We start from the raw sequence: 21,362 nt of genomic DNA on the forward strand, positions 1-21,362 counted from the left end.
TACTATGCCCTTTTTCACCATGAAATGACACTTTTCCCAGCTTTAAAACGAGGCTCTTTTCTTCACACCGTGTCAAAACCTTAGACAAAGGTTAGACAAATAGTCGGAAGGAGTCTCCATAGATAGAAAAATCATCCATGAAAACTTCCATAAAGCACTCTACCATGTCACTAAATATATGAAGCATACAACACCGGAAGGTACTGTGAGCATTACAAAGGCCAAAAGGCATTCGCTTTTATAGGCATACGCTCCAAAGGGACATGTGAAGGTAGTCTTTTCTTGGTCATCAATATCAATAATAATCTGAAAATAGCCCGAGTAGCCATCCGTAAAACAATAAAAAGCATGACCAAGCTAGGCGCTCGAAAGCATTTGATCTATAAAAGGTAAAGGAAAGTGATCCTTTCGTGTCATAGCATTTAAACGCCTCAGAATCAATACGATCCTCCATTTCATAGACCTTCAGGTGACAACATAGTCACCCTTTCCGCTACTTAACCATGGTAACTCCCCGATTTTTAGGAACTACATGAATGGGGCTTACCCATTCGCTATCATAGATTGGGTATATGATACCCGCGATCGAAAGTAATCGCGAAGACTTCTTCCCTAACCACCTCTTTCATGGCAGGGTTCAAGCGACCGAGGTTCATGAGAAGTCTTCGCTATCCTCCAAATGGATAATGATGAGTGCAAACATTAGGGTCAATTCCCTTAATGTCGGGCTAGGGACCAACCAATCGCAGACCGATGTTCCCTAATCACCCGGATTAAACGCGGTCTCTTCATTCTTAGATAACAGAGAAGATATAATTACCGGATGACTACCATCCGGATCAAGTTGAATATATTTTAATTCGGGGAAGAGGTTTAAGACCGGGTGGAAGGAAAATCAATAGATGTTTGGCTCGGGTCTTCATTTTGCATAATGAATACTTGCTTAGGTAGCAAGTCTTCATACTCAATATGTGGAGCAACCGGGCGGTCTACAATTGGTGTGGACTCAAGGATGGTGTTGACTTCCTCTAAGTAGAGTCATTTACAAAATCTGAAGTTCCAAAAGAAAGGAATTTGTACATATTGTTTTCGTGAAACGGTTGTTAAAATAATCTTGAGCTAAGCTCTCGATCATGCTAACCTCCCCATCTATAGACTAATCTGGTAATTGTTTCATCATTTTAAAAACATTTACCTCAACCGTAAGATGGCCAAAAGATAAGGACATCTTACCATCGCGCAATTTATAAGTGCATTGGCAGTTGCTAAGAAGGGCTTCTAAGATGATTGGTACAGAGTCGCTAAGGACTTCTCAGATCGAGGATAACAAAATCAGCAGGATAGTAGAAATCCCGAAACCTTAACAAGCACGTTTTCCACTACACCCTTAGGATACTTAATCGACATTATCCGCTAATTGCAACGCTATTTTTTTGTAGGTTGCATTTCCTCAGAGACCCATTTGTTTATACAAATAATATGGGAGTAAGTTAACACGCCCCGTGTCTAATAACGCCGTCGCCGCGGTGGGAATCTCCTAAGGTGCATTTTTATAAAGAGGGACTACTCAAGGTCCTTGTACTTAACAATTCCATTATTTTCGGATAAAGTTGGGAATTGTTCAGTTAGAAAGGCGCCTTTAGGTATGTTGGTCTTACGCCTAGTAGTGCACAACTCTTTAAGAAACTTAGCTGATTAGGTAGCTTTTAATAGCTTCGAGAAAAAGGAAGGTTTATCGTTAGATTTTGAAAACGCTCCTAATCTCCTCAAAGTTGGTATCCCCGGTTAGCATGGCTAATTTTGAGGGAACGGTGGTTTCGCTTCTATATTTAGCGCATGGCTCGAATTTGATGTGTAACCTTGGCTTTTCGCTTCTTAGGTTGTGGTTTAACCGGTACCTCTACGCTGGTAGGCTCTTCGGGTTTCTATTTTGGTATCTAGTTCGATATCCGTGTAGGAGTATCGATGGGGTAACTATAGGCATAGTTACTTTGTTATCAACCACTCTTCCGTAATCGGAGGGTGGTGATGGCATTTAGATCACCTACGCATTGTAGTTTTCCGTGCTAGTATTACCGTTTACCTCAAAGGTCGTGGTTTGCGTTTTGTGGTTTGGTATAGCTTGTCCCCGAAACACTTTTTGGTTCTTTTCTTGGGCTAACCGTTGTATGCCCCGATTTATGGATTGTAAGATCCGCTGGTTTGATTGAGTCATTGATTGGAAAAGTTGTTGGGTAACTTGTATAAAGGCGCCTATATGATCCGGATGTGATTGTGTAGTAGTCACGTGTGGTGCGACCGAACTATCTCACGCTGATTATTTATGGGTGGGTTGTGATAGTTACTATTGTTAACCGAACGATACCTCTATTGGTATTATAACTATTATAATTACCCCGACCTTGTGCTAAACCTTGTCGGCGCTTTGGTTGTTATAATTATTATAATTTCCTCGACTTTGTCCCCCGCCCTGCCTAGGTGGAGCTTGATTATAGTTGTTCGCTTGCCTAACATTTTGGTTATTAACCCTCGAGGTGAAACTTGTTGGTTGTTTCGCCAACTAAAGTCAGGATGTTGTCTCCATGGGGCATTAGGAATAGGATAGCTATTAATGGAGCAAACATTGTCTTGCTCTAATTGTTGTTGTTCATAGGCTTAGAGGACAATAGGATTCGTGGTGCTCATGACTCAAACGACATTACATGGGTTGGAGTTAACATTCATGACGGGATAGGCTTTTGTTGCACAGAAATAGCCTCAACCTTTTAGTTAGAGATTCGATTAAATTTTTAGTTCTAGATCGGGTTTCATCTCAAACATACCGGCGCCTTAACTGTTGAAGAAGAACTAACCGCTGGGGATATCATCACTACCCCCAATTGTTATTACGCTTAGTTTGATCTTCTAAAAATTTGTAAGCCTCCGGAGGCTCCTTTACTTAGGAAACTACCCCATTCATTATGTCAAGGACTTCTTTATGGTGATGTTGAAGTCCTTTGAAAAAGGCACGTACTAACGTGTCTTTTGCTAGGTTATGGTGTGGACACTCTATAAGCAGATCGGTGAAACAATTCCAAGCCTCCAAAAATGATTCATGAGGATTTTGTCGAAAAATGAATCTTGGAAAGCATCTCATCCGCCTTTAGGGTGGGTAAAAATGTTCCATAAACAACTGAACAAGTTTAGCCCACGAAGTCCACAGAGTTAGCGCTTTGGGTAGTTAACCAAAGACGCCTTTATCGGGCTAAGTGTGAAGGGAAATACCCTCGCTTTAATTTGTTCCGCATCAACCGTAGGATGATGGAATGTTGTAAGGACTTGTTCAATCCTACGATGTGTTGATAAGGTTTTTCATGGTCTAAACCATGGAAAACGGGTAACAAATTAAATATGTTTGGGGAATTCGAAAAATCCCCAATCGGTCCGCTAGAACGATGCAAGATTTAGGGCTATCGCCAAGGCTTTGTAAAAGTCGGAGAGGAGTCTCTCTTTCTTCAGCCATTATGTGTCGTGTGGTTGGTGGAATAGTAGCTAGAGGTGTAGTGATTGGTATATTCGATAGATTTGTTTGTTGACGACCGACGGTTAATTACGCTCGTGTTTTTCTCCCACTGCACCTTTAATCTCATGCAAGTCTAAGTCTAAACACGCACAACACTCCAAACAATCTTGATATTTTAGTATAAACCTCTAACCGAGATGCGAGGTATGGAAGAAAGGAATACCGATAGCGCCCTTGCTTCGCTTTATGAATAGCGCCTTGTTTACGCTGTTCAGTGTAAATAACAAGTTAGAACACGAAAAACTTAAAAATCGGGTTCAAAACAAAAAAATCGAAAATTTGGCTTAAAGTTAGTTACAAGAACTTAGCGCTGGTCGCGGCTGGCCCATGTAACTTAAAATTCCAGTGTTTTAGGGTGGGTCACGCCAAGATGGGGGCGGTCGCTTTTAAGGTTCCAGCTATAGGGCTTGTGTGCGCCTTATAGGCCGACGAGCCAAAGGTAATTTTGTCGCTGAATTTTTCAACGCTGAAACGGATAACCACAAGATGAATCAAACAAGGGTGGGTGGGTTTAATGGGACTTAAAATGACTTATTCTACTATGAAAACAATGCTAAAGTGCAACTAAGATGGCAGCGCACCATTTGATAAAACATAAAATGAATAGTTTACCTACTTAAATGAACGATGAACTCAAAACGTAAGTAAACTAAAACTATTTTATGCGGTTATATTTATCAAAGTTTCTACTCTCAATTCTATCGAAATAAAGTGGAGTAACAAATTCGCTCCACTCCTAGTTCTCTAGCATGGAATGTTTTATAGTCTAATTTGTCGGTCTTAAGTCTAATGAGAGCTTTAATAAGGGTGTTATACTACGATACCTATATGAAATTGATTATGTTGAATTTAACTACTTAATGCTATGGAAATATGATTGTTTTTAATCTAGATAAAGGATTAGAGGGAATTGAATCCACCTTGAATCCAACTTAATAACCTAGCATAGATTCTTGTATCTCGATTCTTACGCTCTTACGGCAAGAAATTTCGAAGTTCTAATCCCTAGTGTTCATGGCATTTCTACCAAATACTAACTAGCATGTGAGGTCGCCCACCCATTCTCATGGCTTAATCACGACCTTCTAGAGTGGAATAGATTCTACAATGTTTCTACACTATACCACTAAGTTTTCATCAAGGCTTCATCAACCCTCTAATGGAGGTTTTAGCCTTGAGTCATCAAACCATCATTTTCCATTGAATTATAACTACTCATCATATTAAAATTTTAAGTTAACTAAATTAACTAACAATGTTTCAATCTACTTAAACTACGAAATGATAATCAACAAGAATTAAAACTAGATCTATAAATTGAGATGACAAAAATCAAAATTGACAAAATAACTATTTTATTTATCTAATCAATCAAGAACAATGATTCAAAGACTTAATCTAAAACAAGAATTGAAAATGGAACTAAAACTTAATTAATCTACTGAAAACTAGATCTAGAATTATCTATATGGTTTTAGGTCTAACTAGCTACCATTAACAAAGAGCTAAGCTTTTGTTTTTATATCTCCAGATCCAAAAATCGTGCATGGGCTTGGAGCCATGTTTTGGGCCAGAGAATCAGGCCCAAAACCCAATTCTTTCAAATTCACAAGGCCTCTTCAGCTGCAGTTGGCTTCAACAGACTTTTCGTCCACTTCTTCTCCTCTAATTGGATCAAGGCTTAAACCATTGGAAAGCTCTTTCCGAGCCGGTCGTTTTGACATAAGGTAGGCCCCATTCGAGGTCTGAGTCCAAAGATACGGCCTTTCGAAGTTCCCATCGACTTGTCTTTTTTCACCAAGATCGACTTTTTAGCTTTGACGGGCTTTTAGAAAGGCTTTGTCTTCTTGAATCTTGGCCTTTAATCATGGAACTCCTTAGTAACCGACCTTAGCTCCTTTATCTCGCTTAAAGTGGCACATTTCTGCACATAATGGACTTTGAAACCCCGAAATGGATAGAAACACGAATCGTTAACTCTTAATTATTACTCACATAATTGGTCTAAAAGTATGCCCATTATGTGGTTAAAACTACAGTTTTGGGCTCTTATCAACCGTCGCTTGATATTTTTCATATTGGCCATTTTACCCCTATTTAAAATTTGTTAAAACCCCCATTTTTTAACACACGCCTTTGACCATTAACCAACCTTCTCAAAAATCAGAAAATTAGGAAAAAAAATCGGTTAATGAAGCTTGAAACACAAATTTATGTTAAAGTTTGTGAATTCACTATTAACTTAACATATCAAAGGAAGTAAAATCAAAAGCAATCAAGACCCAAACTATCTAAAAAAAAAAATCCAACATTTAGGTCCAGAGAGGAGCACCACCATAATAATCCAATGGTCCATTATCTCTTCTTCTTTTCTTCTTACAACAAACAAACAACAAACTCAATACAACAAACACTACTACTCCACCAATAGCAATCCCAACCACCGTTCCAATCGATATCCCATTCGAAGACGGAGATGGTGGTGATATCCCCGACAATGGCGATGGCGGCGAGGGTGGTGGTCTTCCAAAAACCGGCGTGGGAGGTGGTGGTGGACTGCTTGAATTTCTAGGAGGTGGCAGTATGTAGAGATTGTGAAGGCATGGTCGTGGTCGGTGTCGGTGTCGCCGAAGGTGGCGAAGAGCTTGCAGGCATTGTAAGAGGTGGTGGGGAGGTGGCAGGAGGTGTAGGCGGTGGTGCTGCCGTAGGTAGCGGTGGAGAGGTGGAGGGTGGTGTTGTAGCTGGTGGTGAGGAGGTTGGAGATGGGAGGTGGTGATGGTGGTGTTGTTGGAGCTGGTGAAGCTCCGGGTGATGGTGTTGTTGACATTTTACAATTTGATGCTACCTCTCAAAATCAAAGTTTGTATTGTGGGTTTTTTCTCTCTCAAAATTAACCCAAAATATTCCCACTTTATAATAGGGGTAAAATGGCCAATATGAAAAATATCAACTGACGGTACTCACAAAACAGACGAAATGGGGGGCAATCAATAATGATTTCCAAAATTGGGGGTTATCGCAAAAGGGGGGTACATCCGTGGGGGGTTAAGTCAAAAAAACCCCTTAAATATATTGCCCCAACTAAATCATCAACTAATTGGCCAAGTCAAAATCGACTTGACTAGTAAGGACAATAATTTGTTTTAGTAATTGAAACAATGAAACAATGAAACAAAACAAGCTTATAATGAGCATATAATTTTTTTATAACAAGCTTATTTGTGATACGTACCATTTAATAATATCTTTCACTCCACACTTCTTTGTACATTGAGGACACTATAAATTATCCACACGAGTTAGTAGTACAAGTACAAAATAAGATTTAGAATCCATATACCGCTTCTACACAAGAAACAACAAGACAAACCCGACCACCAAAGCTTTGATGCATTTTTCAAAAAGATTGTTAACCAAGACAATACGAAGTTTCTAAAAAAAAAATATATATATATATATATATATATATAGGGTTATATTAGATATCCCCCCTCCCCATTACTAGTTGTGCAATTATATATTATATTTTTTCAAAAATATTAGGATACCCCCTGAATTGCAAGATCCAACGGTTATTTATATGATTTTTTTTTCAGATGAAGAAATCTAACCGTTGGATCACTCAAATGGGGGTATCAATAATATTTTGAAAATGGGGGTAACACTAATTGCAACTAGTAATGGGGTAAATCTAACTAACCTATATATATATATATATATATATATATATATATATATATATATATATATATATATATATATATATATAAACCGAAATTTCAAATACTAAATATACTTTTACAAAGGGTTTTCTCATGACTTATTCCTTTTTCTCTCCTCAAGTCCAAACTTACATTACAATCTCCCTCCCTCCCTGGGTACTCTCTTTTCTCTCTCATAGGGTTCCTCTTCTCTCAAATTCAAGGCCTTGACCCCCCTGACCGCTTTGTTTGTACCATGTATTTTGAGTGTTTGGCTGCTTGGAAATAACCGACTTATCCATGTCTAGTAGGCTCTCTAGGATCCTCGTTGGTATCCTTCTTCAACAAACTGTGCCATTGCTTGCACTGTGGTAAATTTTATGTGAAAATCTTGGAGATAGAAGGTGGATGCACCATTGGAGTCAACCTAAAAGAGAACTTTTTTATCCTCTATTTTTTATAATACACATATTTTAAAATATTCCTAATAAGAGACCGTGATCCAAATCCTTTTAAGGTTTGGAATCAAGCCTTTACGTGATCTCTTAATTCATTTCAAGAATTATTCCGCTTTCTAGGTTTTCTAGGCAACTTGTCAAAGCAATAACTTTCACTTCATTCATCCAAATGGTACACCAATTGTTAGCATGCCAGTTTTAACAGGTATTGGAAATTCATAATAAATTATTAGAAGATACTAGTAATTATAGGTAAATTCTTAAGAATATAGTCATCCTGAGTAATATATCTTTTACTAGAAATACCTGTAACAAAGTATCTTCTTATAATTTAACAATAAGTTAGCCGTTCTTAGAAGATCCCAGCAACAGGTATTTCTAGTAAAGTATATTAGACTAAGGATGGCTATATCCTTCAGAAGTTACCTGTTACAGGTAACTTCTGAGAATATAGCCACCCTGAGTCTAATATAATTAACCAGAAATACCTATTATTGGTTTCTTCTTAAGAATATAGCCATCCCGAAGTTTTCTATTATCCTTTACTAGAAATACCTGAAATATGCATACTGCTATGCGAGAGGAATAGCTCGAACCCATACCGATAAAAACATCATCATCTTCTCAAACCAAGCCTTTGCAACGTAATCACGAACGAGTTTTGGCTTCGAACAATCCAAACTACGATAACTCGTTGGTGATTAGGCTACAAAGGCTTGGTTGGAAAAGATGAAGAGGTTTTTTAACAGCTAGGGTTCAGGCTACTCCTCTCGCAATGTGATCATTGGTGAAACCTACAAAAGGGTAAATGAAAGTAGATCTCCACTCGAAATTGCCCAAAGGATTACCTTAGCATGCCAATTTTAACAGGTATTGGACATTCATAATAAATTATTAGAAGATACCAGTAATTACAGGTAACTTCTTAAGAATATAGTCAGGAGATCCTGAGTAATATATCCTTTACCAGAAATACATGTAACTAGTATTTTCTTATAATTTAACAATAAGTTCGCCATTCTTAGAAGATCCCAAAGAATGTATTTTACGGTAAAGTATATTAGACTCGGGGATGGCTATATCCTTGTTAGTTACCGAGAATATAGCCACCCCGAAAGTCAAATATAATTAACCGTAAATAATTGGCATCGGGTTTCTTCTAAGAATATAGTCATCTTGAGTTTTCTATTATCCTTTACTAGAAATACCTATAAAATGCATATCATTGATGAGGAGGAATAGCTTGAACCCATACCGAAAAAATATCATCATCTTCTCAAACCAAGCCTTTCTAACGTAATCACCAACGAGTTTTGGCTTCGAACAATCCAAACTACGATAACTTGTTGGTGATTATGCTACAAAGGCTTGGTTTGAAAAGATGAAGACGTTTTTTAACAACAAGGGTCCAGGCTATTCCTCTCGTAATGTGATCATTGGTGAAGCCTACAAAAGGGTAAATGAAAGTAGATCTCCACTCGAAATTACCCAAAGGATTACCTTAGCATGCCAATTTTAACAGGTATTAGACATTCAGAATAAATTATTAGAAGATACCAGTAATTACAGGTAACTTCTTAAGAATATTGTCAGGAGATCCTGAGTAATATATCCTTTACCATAAATACTTGTAACTAGTATCTTCTTATAATTTAACAATAAGTTAGCCGTTCTTAGAAGATCCCAAAGAATGTATTTCGGTAAAAGTATATTAGACTCAGGATGGCTATATCCTTCAAAAGTTACCTGTTACAGGTAACTTCTGAGAATATAGCCACCGTGAGTCAAATATAATTAACCAGAAATACCTATTACTGGTTTCTTCTATAGCCATCCTGAGTTTTCTATTATCCCCACTTGCGAATTATTTTTCTACACTGATCCTTATGTATATTGCATTGTCTTATTTCTTCTTTTGCTTTATAAAATGCAGCCCATCGGATAGTGTTCCTCTATCTCATCTCCCCGCCATCCGGTTCTCATGTAAGATGAGCTTTAATTAGTGCCAAACTACTATAATTGCTCATGCATTGTCCAAAAGTTTCAGCTTTGCTATATATATTGTGTCACTTAGTTGTGGGTGGTCATCGAAGTCGAAAGCAAGGGAGTATTGGCATGCTCAGATTTGGCTCGTGAGTTTTCGAGTTGAGTTCAAGCAGAGCTCAAACTCAAGGTCAAGCTCCACTTTGTGCTCAAACTCGACTAGTTTTGAATTACAATTAGCTCGAGCTTGACTCGGCTCGACTCGTTTTACAAAACGAGCTCGAGTGAAGCTTGAGCTCGAGACTCGTAGCTCGTGAGCTTGCAATCCTTGCATCTGGAAATAGTGGCATATCCGCATATATACTCAAAATTGTTGAATAAACCCCATTTTTGTATGATTTAAGTACAAAAATTCCAAAAAAAACATTACATTTCAGTTTTCACAATGTAGGAAGCGCAAAATAAACCCTAATTCCCGAAAACACCCCTTCCTCCTTTAAATACTTTTCTTCTTCCCTTCTTGGAAACAACTGAGAGCGAGAGAAAGAAAAGAAAGAGCAGCTAAGGCAGCTACTCGAAAACTTCGCAACCCCTTAACGGGTTCGGTTCGGAAGTTTACTTCAAACCCATGTCTAAATCTCAACGTGCTCAACCACCTTTATACAAACAGCATTCTTTATCATCTGACATGTATCGAGATGAAGCATGGTTAAGAAGAAGACAAAACAACAAAAATAGACGAAGCAAAAGTGTTACAAATGATTATCTAGATGAACTTAAAACATGTATGGAGTTAGGTTTCGGATTTGATTCACCAGATTTAGATCGAAAGTTATCTGATACTTTTCCAGCTTTGGAGTTTTACTTTGCTATTAACACACAGTATAATAACTGCGTGTCTAAAATCCCATCTCCATGCCGTTTTTTACCTTGTGGGTTCATAAACATTACATTTCAAGTTTACCTTGTGGTTTAATATGTTTATGGGCCTGGGTATTTTTCTGGATCATATATGATATATAGAAAAAAATAATAATAAAATAACGAGTAGCTCGCGAGCTACTCGACTCGAACTCGAAATGAGCCTAAAACTAAGCTCATATTTGACTCATATTTTTTCATGAGCGAAAATAAAGCCGATCTCAAAACGAGTCAAGCACCGAAGTTGCTCACTTGTTAATCGAAGTCTCATGACCAGCCCTACGCTTAGTACTTCTCCATGTAGGAAAACAAAGTTTTAGTTTCGCTGCGTATCTTTTTACGTTTGTTATTTCTACTGGATAAGGGTAAACATTGTCTAATGAACCCTTCTAGGAATCCTTAGGACAAGGAAACAAATTTTTTTGTTCCAGTCCAAGATAGACTCTACCTGCAACTAGCTACTCCTCAACAAGCTACTTCATTGGTTATGTAATTCGATAACTCTTACTAACTTCTAACTCTTTCAGATAAAGCTTTTTTTTCTTTGTGTATATACTTTGTAAAGACAGATTACTCTCAGTTTTAAATGGGAGATATTACTGCCATTTGACATGGAATTTCTTTAACTATTAACCTACTAGGAGAACCTTAGCATTCACCTCCCTCACTTCTAAATGTTTCTGGGTAACTATGTATGTAAGCTCATAGTCTTAGAATTAATTTTTTGCATTTAGTTTACATCGGTTTATACTCATGTTCCTAGACAGTATTTTTTTTGAATATTCTCTTCCTAAATACATGGCCCTCCACACCCATGTATGAAAATTAAACTCAAGTGTTGTGATAAGCACCCAAAACTGTAATATTAAACCCCGAGAGACATAGCATTTTGGTCGATTATGTGTTTAATAATCATGTAATAATTATATTTTCGTACTTTTGCAGGTTTCAGCAATTAAAATGAATATAATGATAAAACATACATTGAAGTACGGGAATACTGGAATATTTGAAGTTTCCCACTCAACCCCCGTGAAGCCCAACAAAGCCTGACTAGAGCCGAAGTTTCCAAAAGAACAAAACCAATGCAGAACAGGTCCACATATAAAGAAGCAACAAACTTCCGAAGCTCAAATCGGATAAATCTAGATACCGACGTTGGCTAGTGAAAACACTGGCGATTTTAACTCTATGCAGACGAGAAGTCGTAAAACGCCAAAATCGGGCTGGCCACTAAGACCCATCTCTCAGGCCCAAAGGCACGTCAAAGATAGGCAAGTGGCAAGTGATGGGTTCAATTTGGTGCCACCTTTGGAAGAAGAAGGAAAAGGGCACTAATTCAATGTTTGAATTGAATTGGGCTAAAATGCGAAAACAAAACATAAAAACGAAAACTTAATAAGTAAAAGACAAAAGTTATAGCAGATGAAAACAAAACTTTGATTCTCAAAGTTTTGAACAATTCAATTAGCTAACTAACAAAACTCGATTAAGGCTTCACAAGACATCCGGCCTATAACAACCTCATTATTTCCCCAAACATTTTCATGCTTTAGCATGTAATTAGCTTTAGTTCGTTTTCTTTTCGGTCTTACATTACGTCATTTTCATTCTAGCGCCTTTTAAATCTTTGTGTAAGTTATTTTACCTTTAAAAATTTCTTTTCTAGTTTAATTCATTTTGCATTTATTTACTTAATGTATAAGAAGTTTTATTATTCCTTCTATGACCATGAGCTAAAATTGGGGAGGGTTATCTTCGCTTCGTGTGAAAACGGATTGACTCTTTAATATTCTAGAATCACTACTTAGGATTTAGGCATAGATTAGACATTTTTCGCTACCAATTTGGAGTGCCGATGCCCCAAAACAAGCCTTTTCTTGTCGTGACCCAAAATGTCTTAGAATTGATTTTCGGTGTCGATACTCTCCAATTTTTTATTTGGTTTACAGAGCTGAAATAATATACCATGAGATGAGATATTTTTTAAACTCCTTATGTTAGTGCATGGCCTAGAGATGTGGGCATAAAAGGGATCAATTAAACTCAAGACAAATTAGAGATGTAGTTATGTGGTAATAAACTGTTGAAAAACGATTCTTGCATAAGCATGACTAACTTTCTCCCTGTTTCTCCATCTTTGTTTACCTACATCAAAATCACCGTAGTAATTTACATTAATTGCATGACCGTAAAATTAATTAAACTAAAAAAAAAAAAAAAAACCTAAAATCCTACTCACCAAAAGTTGTAATTCCGGGCCATGGAACCTTTTGTAGAGCCTTAAGGTTTGGACGATCCCTTACTCGACCTATCCTACCAAACCCACGTGAGTAAGGTAACTTGATGAAAACGTACGACTATACGGACTTTGGACTTGGAACTTTGGTCTTTGGACTTTGGACTTCGGACTGTGGACCTCGGACTTAATTAATCAAGAAAACCAATGAACGTGAAATAAAATGCGTGTAAATCATGTTGCTTGTGTGTGCTGTACTTTTTTCAAGGAAAAAAAAGATAGGGCCTAGAACACCCAGGTGGTGCCTAGAGTGAGACTAGAATCCAGATTTATTTTCTCTGTTAGCCAGCCCTGAGATTGTGGGGACCCTAGGCCAACTCTTATATCGGGGCCTTGTAAAACCCAAAAAAGTCTAGTAGAAAAATCATTATGCAGATTTTGTTTTTAGAACATTAATTAATTTTATATCTCTTCTACCATCAGAACATGGTAACCTTATGTTTTCATAGCTCCAGCCCAAGTTCAACTCCCTCTGTATGCATTTTGCCACACAAATAACAAAGTGAAAACAAAACTGAGCCTAGTATGTACTGTAGGTAACCTTGAGTGGGGGCCTTTTCATTGGTCTATTATGTGGGGGTTATATTACATGCAACTCTCTCGAGTTTGCTTTTTATCCATACATTTAGGCCTTAACTTTAATTAGTCTTAGGAACGACTAGGTGTAATTGTAATCCAAAAATAGAAAATTGATAAAATAAACTAAGCTATTAACTAAACTATTAACCGAACTATTAATATGATTTCGATTTAAAAAATTGACAAAAATAAACTAACAATTTTTTGCTTTTCATAAAAGATAAATTAAGAAGAAACCAAAAAATAAAATAAATAAAAGGCTTGTACACTTCAATTGTGTAAAGGGTGAATACTTGTAGTGCTCACCGGTTTTGCTTAATGCTCACCCTCACTCAAATTTCTAACTCCGCCACTGCACTCAAAATATAAAATGAACATAAAAGAACACTGGAAATTACCTGGTCTTGAGGCCAAAGCCGTCTCCAACTAGAAAATGAACACGACAATCTGCAACAAATTAATTGGAGGGGCGGGGGAGTGGTTAAAATCCTATAAAAGTGAGAAACAAAAAAAATCAGTGAACAATGGGGTTGTAATACCTACTTGAACTGGTAAAGGATCGCGGGAGAAATATTAGGAGACAGAAGTTTGAAAAGGCCTGAAACAAAGTTGTATGAGAAGGGGAGCCAAAAAGACGCGATGAGCAATTAAGTAAAGACGGTTGGTGTTTTCGGAGAATTGAATTCGGTTGAATTTATTTGAACAGACCCCAAATTTTAAATTAAATAAGGTGGTTTAAATACTAATGAAATATCGGTCGAAATAAGCGATATCCGAGATATTTGTGATTTCCGGTTGTTTTAGGTGGCTTTAAGGACACGATTCAATTCAATTTTTTCATATGAGCGCCAACAACGAAAAAGACCGCCCAAAAACTTGCGGCAAATTTGGGTCATATATCAAACGGACTCCTACCATCAACCCACGAAATATCGGTCCTTATCAACAATTTATCCCATTCAGTTGGGATTAATATGTTATATATAGTGGTGGCAGTTTTGTACACGACCCACTAACCCGACATGAAATTAGCGGGTTTGGGTTAGGAAAAAAGGCTTTTGGGTCATTTAATGGTTGATCCGCCGAACCCGTCAAATAAATGGGTTGGGTTAGGGTCACATATATTAATCTATTGGTAGACCCGATTAGTTCTCGGGGCTAATGGGTCAGGACATCAACCCGTGACTATGGTTGGAAATGGAGCGGGTTTGGGTCGGGTTTCAGGTCAAACCCCTTTACCATATTAGGATCCATCGGGTTTCGGATATCCATATCCATTAAAAACACAAAAAAATACACTATTTTAATGATTTTCATATATAAATGTACGATATAAATTAATTTTTAGGCATCAAATTATGAATCTTGTTAAAATGGTTCGAATCTCGGGTCGGATTCTCGTCACAAACGTTGAAACCATATCCGTTAAAATGGATTCGGATATGGTCGGATTCGGGTTGAATCCCGTACCATTTCCAGCCCTACCCGTGACATGGATAACCTGTTTTAAGATATGGCTAGGAGGGCATAGATCCAATACCTTGCCATGCAATACACCCTCAACTTGTGTGTATGAGTGGCCCAGATTCACTAGCTTTTTCTCTCTCCTAACGCACACTAGCTTTTGTCATTTTTTTAAATCTCACTATCCCAACAACCTAAAATATACGACTAAAAGGAAAAGGATTAGCTGGCATATTGATTCATTCGATAAAGATATGTTTCATTATTCAGTTTTCATTAATATGTAATTAAATTATTGATGGTTTTTGAAAATTAATACATGTTTTATTATATATACATATATCATGAGGATAGTGAAACATATCTTTATCGAATGAATCAATGTAAAATATTTTAATTGTTGATAGTGAGATTTATAAAATATATATATTTTATAAAATACTAAATAATTGTGAAATACTAAATATTTTGCATACAGGTTGTGTGTGAACCCCCCGACTTCGGATAGGATCGGATAAAGTGCTTTCGGAAAAATTGAGACATGTACTAGAATGAGTACTAGAATGACAATATTGATTTCTTGAAGTTGTGATTGATGTCTATAAGAAGACTTTAAAGTTTGGTGGTATTGCTGGGTTTTACCATGCCTTCAACATTATTGTTTACACGGGTCTGTACTTTGGAATGTATGATTCTTTGAAGCCAGTTCTATTAACCGGAATTATGGATGATTTTTTATACGGAATATCCGATATACTAAATAGAGTCGGTACAAAATTTTTGACTTAAACCCCCACGGATGTACCCCCCTTTGGCAATAACCCCCCATTTTAAAAATCCTTACTGGTTGCCCCCCACTCCGTCTGTTTTGTGAGTACCGTCAGTTGATATTTTCCATATTGCCCACTTTACCCCTTAAAAAATAGCCGTTGTATTTATTTGTATTTTTCATTTTCCTGGCTTATTTAAGACCAGACTTGGACCAAACTTGGACCCACGAAAAACTTGTCTTCTCCAACACGATTCTTTCCCAAACCAATTTTTTTGCTCTCATGGGTGGTGGTTCGGGCTCTGAAAAGGTTTGGTCATTCTAATTCATCTTCTCTCCATGCCTTCATCTAATTTGTTTCACTAGCGTAGATCTGTATGTTTAATAGTCAAAGACCTATGTAAATAATGGGGGGTTTATACAAAACATATATTGAACAACATAGATGGGGCACTAGCGTAGATCTGTATGTTTAATGGTCAAAGACCTATGTAAACAATGGGGGGTTTATACAAAACATATATTGATCAACATAGATGGGGCATAAACAATAGATGTTTAATGGTCAAAAATCTATGTAAGCAATGGGTTTATACAAAACATATATTGACAAATTAGATGGGGCACTAGCGTAGATCTGTATGTTTAATGGTCAAAGACCTATGTAAACAATGGGGGGTTTATACAAAACATATATTGACAAATTAGATGGGGCACTAGCGTAGATCTGTATGTTTAATGGTCAAAGACCTATGTAAACAATGGGGGTTTATACAAAACATATATTGACAACTAGATGGGGCACTAGCGTAGATCTGTATTTTAATGGTCAAAGACCTATGTAAACAATGGGGGTTATACAAAAATATATGACAGTTAGGGGGTTTATACAAAACATATATTGAATTATGGGGGTTTATACAAAGCATATGTTGATCAACATATGTCAATTTTTTCAGGTACCAACTACAATGTCATCAACTAACAAAGGAGAATCATGCTTTCTGTGTGGGGATGTTAGTCATTGGAAGTTTGAATGCCCTTGGCTTAACTTTTCTTGTGTTAAGGAATGTGGAGATACTATGATTGTTCGCTAGAGTTCCAAAGAATGCAGTTTTGGATAGAGATTTCTTAGATGTAAGGGAGCACCAAGATGTGGCGGTTTCAAATGGATGGATTTGGAAGTTGATGTGAAAGAAAAAGGAAAGGTTGTTGTTGTGAATGAGGAAGTTGATGTGAAAGAAAAAGGAAAGGTTGTTGCTGTGAATAAGGAAGAGGATGAGAGAAAAGGGAAAGGTAAACTTAAGTTGTGTATTAATGGTCCTATAAAGATGCACATTGAAGGCAATGTATCTGATGTAACTGAGCTTGTAAGGAAACTGAACATGTGATTTGTAATGTATCTGTGAATGAGGGAGTGGTTGTTACGTTGTACCTGTTGTATTCAAGTCTACATTTAATAAAATTCTCAAATTTGCAACAAAACATAGCATATAAAGCCAACTAAATTAACAAAACAATACAACATAGCACATGACATAGCAAAACAACAAAACAGAGAAGCACATGACATAGCAAAACATAGCACTTCCATTTTGAGAAGTCTGACATGACAAAATCTAACTTAAGTCTGACAAAATATAACAACATAACACTTCAAGTTTGACATGACAAAATCTAACTTAAGGCTGACAAGAATAGCTACATTCAAGACTCTGCAACAGAAGAAGCCTGGGAGGACCTCCTTGATCTTTTTCTTGGAGGTGCCATTGGTGGCATTGGAGGTATATTCACACTGTCTTGAGTTTGAATTGGTGTAGATTGGCTAGACTGTGGGGGACCCTGTGAATTTCCAAATAGTAGCTCTTCCATTGAAGACCCTTGTTCATATTCAACATTGGTTCTGCCCCTGCCCCTGCTAGCTCCTCTTCCTGCTCTGCCTCCTCTCCCTCTTGCAGGTCCTTGGCTCCCATCCACCTCTGGTTGAACTTGGTTCCCTTCCACACTTGTAGTTCCTTGGCTTCCAGGTACACTTGGAGGGACTTGGCTCCCATCCACACTTGGAGGTACTTGGCTCCCATCCTCAGCAGTTCTTCCCCTTCCCCTACCCTTTCCCCTACCTCTACTTCCTCTTCCCCTTGCATCCAGTTCACTTTTAGGAACTTGACTCCCATCAGCAACATTGATTGGTCTGCTTAGAAAAGGGTTTGGTAGTGGGCTTGTTCTAGGTCTCCCAGGCCTTCCTCTTCCTCTATGAGAGCCTCTGGCAGCTGCAGTTGCAATTGCATTGGCTTGTGCATTTGCTTCTGCATTGGCATTGTCTCCCACTGCACCTCCCTGACAACCTCTGGCATTATGCCTATAAGATCTTACTGCATTTGATTCATCTGCACCTCTTCTTCTATTCACTTTTGGCCTCCCAGGCTGCCTGTTTCTGATTGGTGGAAAGATAAACTCAACTTCAGTTGGCTGTTACAAAAAAATTATAATATTAGGGCTAACTCTAAAGATTCACATATTAAAGCTTATTTCAAATTAGGGATAAGTGTCTCACTGTTGCCCACTCATCTTCATGTAAGTAAGGTGTGATGTGACCACCACAAGCTCTTTTATAAGTCGCTCCAAGAAAGTAAGGGCTACAATACCTATAGCAACAATGTATGAATTATTAACATATATCATCATTAACAAAGGACAAGACAATATGTCGCTTCACACTTACTCATGCCATTGAAATGTTCTAAGCTTGATTATTGCTACAAACATGAAGACAAGGAATCCGGTGAGTTGCCATTCACCACAATCACATGTGTGCAAGTTTAAGTCCACATTCCACCATTTACCATATATATGATTCACTAAATACTTTTCCTGGATTTGAGAACCACTGACACTCATGTTTCCAATCTTGTTACATCTGTCATCTATGATTACTTTAACCCTTGGCACCAACTCATTGTCACCTCATACAACAATTTCATTTGTAACACCATCACCATTGACACCATCTTCACAATGGGCTTGTCCCTAGCATCCAGTATGTAGCTATTCCAAGCTTCAGAAAAATTGTTTGACAGCTGCTCACACTTGGACACATGATCAAAGTGTGATCATGCCCACAGCCTAAGGTCTTCACCCATCAGATACTCCTTAGCTCCACTATCAAGTTTTTCTAGGTCCTACATCAACTTATCAAACTCTGTTTGTGCAAATGCTTTGGCAGCACACCAAGCTTCATAGTCAACTCCTCTATGCTTTATTTTCATGTTATGGACCATATGCCTAAAACAGAACCTCTGGTTGCAGTCGGGGAAAATAGTCTCCACTGCCTTACATAATCCTTTCTGCCTATCAAAAATTATAGTCAACTTGTCATGATGCTTGTTCAAGTGTGGTGCCATCTTATCCAAAAAATCAGTCCATGACTCTGTGTTTTCTGAAATACAAATATAGAAGGCAATTGAAAACATTCCATTATTACCATCCAAAGCAATGATGGATAGACACACACCTCCATGTTTTCCCTTTAAGAAACAACCATCTAGTCCTATCATAGGCCTACACCCTTGTACAAATCCATCTAGAGCATCCTTGAAAGGAACACACAGAGTTCTAAAAGTATGGAAATTCTCATGCCTAGAATGTATTGCAACACTTCCAAGGTTAGAAGCAACAAGTTGCCTACACAACTCAGGCAATTTTGCATATGAAAGATCATAACTTCCATGTATTTTCTCCATTGCTATGGTTCTTGCATGCCAAGCCTGCCAATACTTAAATCCTTACCTGAAACTTATACATCATTTCTTCTTTGATGTCATTAGGAGTAAAACTCCTATGATGCAGCCTCATTTCTAACTCAATTCGACTTGCGATCCACTGGGCATTTGCCATTGGATTCTTGTCTTTTGCAGCACCAACACATGTATGTATATCATTCATGCTTCTACGCTTCATTGTATGACCATTTGTCATCACCCTGACATAACACCTCCATTTACAATCCTACGACTTGCATTTCCACTCCATCTTATCACTGTCATTTCGTGTCTGCTTCAATATGAACTTATTACTAATAGCATAAAGTTTAATGTAATCCCTTAATTCATACCTGTCTTTCCAAGTCTGACCAACCTCCAAAATCAATGGTTTTACACCACTAGTAACACCTTCATCAGTGGGTATGTTGAATGTTATGTTTACAACATCACTAACTTTACCAGCATTGCTTACATCTTTATCAAGCTCATGCTCATGCTCTCCAACAACATAGGCATCAAATTCAATATCACTATCACCTTCAGAAGGGATGTATTCCTCATCTATTGATTCATAACTGTGGTATGCCTCTTCTGCATCAATCTGATTCACATCAACTTGTGGTCTTTCTGGCCTTGTTGGTCTTTCTGGTCTTGCTGATTTATGAAACAGATCTAGTAAGTATATATCATAACCTATTTCTTGTACAGTACAAAATAAAAATAATATGTAAAATAATATGTAGGGGCCCCTAATATGTAACATACCATTGTGTGTTGTCACATTATCAACTTGAGCAACATTCTATTCCACTCCAAAGTTCAAAAAGTCAAAGTTTAAAGTGTCATCAAACTCACCATAGCCTGTTTTATCTGCTAAAATCAATAAAACATTTTTCAGAAATATGAAAACATCTCAAGAAAAAAGATAATAAAGAACAAAACGTACCTGCAACTTGAGAACAAGATTCTTGGGAGTGAGAACTTCTCCTACTATTCCTCTTCCTTTGGGTAGAGCTTTGAGACTTTTCTGTATCACCTACACCAAGCCCATCACCAACACCAAGCCTATCACCAACAGTATTGGACCCAAACCCAAGCCCATCACCAACAGTATTATATTCCAATAATTTTTTACCCTTAAAAGAGCCACTTGTCAAGTCCATCATCCTATCAACTTCTTCAACTATTGGCCATTCATCAAGATCAAAATCTTGTCCTTTTCTTGCATGGTATGCCATCAACATATATGACATCATCATCACTTTCTTCTGCTTCATAGTCTGTGGGTGGATACTCACTAGAATTATCCTCATCATCAGTACTGCTCAGTACTTCCACTTCAATAACTTTGACATACAAATGGCTATACCCTCTCCTATCTCTACTTGCATAACCCCACATATAAAACAAATCAGCATCAGACACAATTTGTCTTCTATTTTCTCCATCAGCCCAACTAATCTCAAGTATAGGGTTTGGGGGACAATCAATTTTACATGTGATCCAAGCAACCAATTCGACCATATTTGCTACATCACCATCAATCATGTCTGTATCAACTGTGTTCCCACCCACATACACATTATGCCTAACACCATCCCTAGTTGCTTCTCTTCATTCTCCATTAAAATGTATCCTTAAAACCCTATACCCTCTAATGGACATTCTTCGAAACGGAAACACAAGATCACAAATCAAACACAAGATTACAAATCAAACATTTTTCTGATCATACAATCATCATTACAAAGGGAACATGAATATAAACTTCCAAATGTTACAAAATAAACACCCCAAACTACAAAACAACCCGACGAACATAAATGTGAAGTTTTTTTAAAATTTCATACGAAAAAGTAAATAGT

The 21,362-nt window shown here is 37.5% G+C and overlaps 1 protein-coding gene across 1 annotated transcript; it reads left to right on the forward strand.

Annotated features, from left to right (window-relative positions):
• Nucleotides 1–10,332: 10,332 nt before the first annotated feature.
• Nucleotides 10,333–10,680, forward strand: LOC147493267 (uncharacterized). Its single transcript, XM_086567799.1, has one exon. It carries the CDS (start codon nucleotides 10,333–10,335, stop codon nucleotides 10,678–10,680), a length of 348 nt encoding a protein of 115 aa, XP_086423925.1.
• Nucleotides 10,681–21,362: the final 10,682 nt, after the last annotated feature.

The sequence above is a fragment of the Coptis chinensis genome, chromosome 6 (genome assembly GCF_015680905.1).
Source record: "Coptis chinensis isolate HL-2020 chromosome 6, ASM1568090v1, whole genome shotgun sequence".
In the NCBI taxonomy this organism is placed as follows: domain Eukaryota; kingdom Viridiplantae; phylum Streptophyta; class Magnoliopsida; order Ranunculales; family Ranunculaceae; genus Coptis; species Coptis chinensis.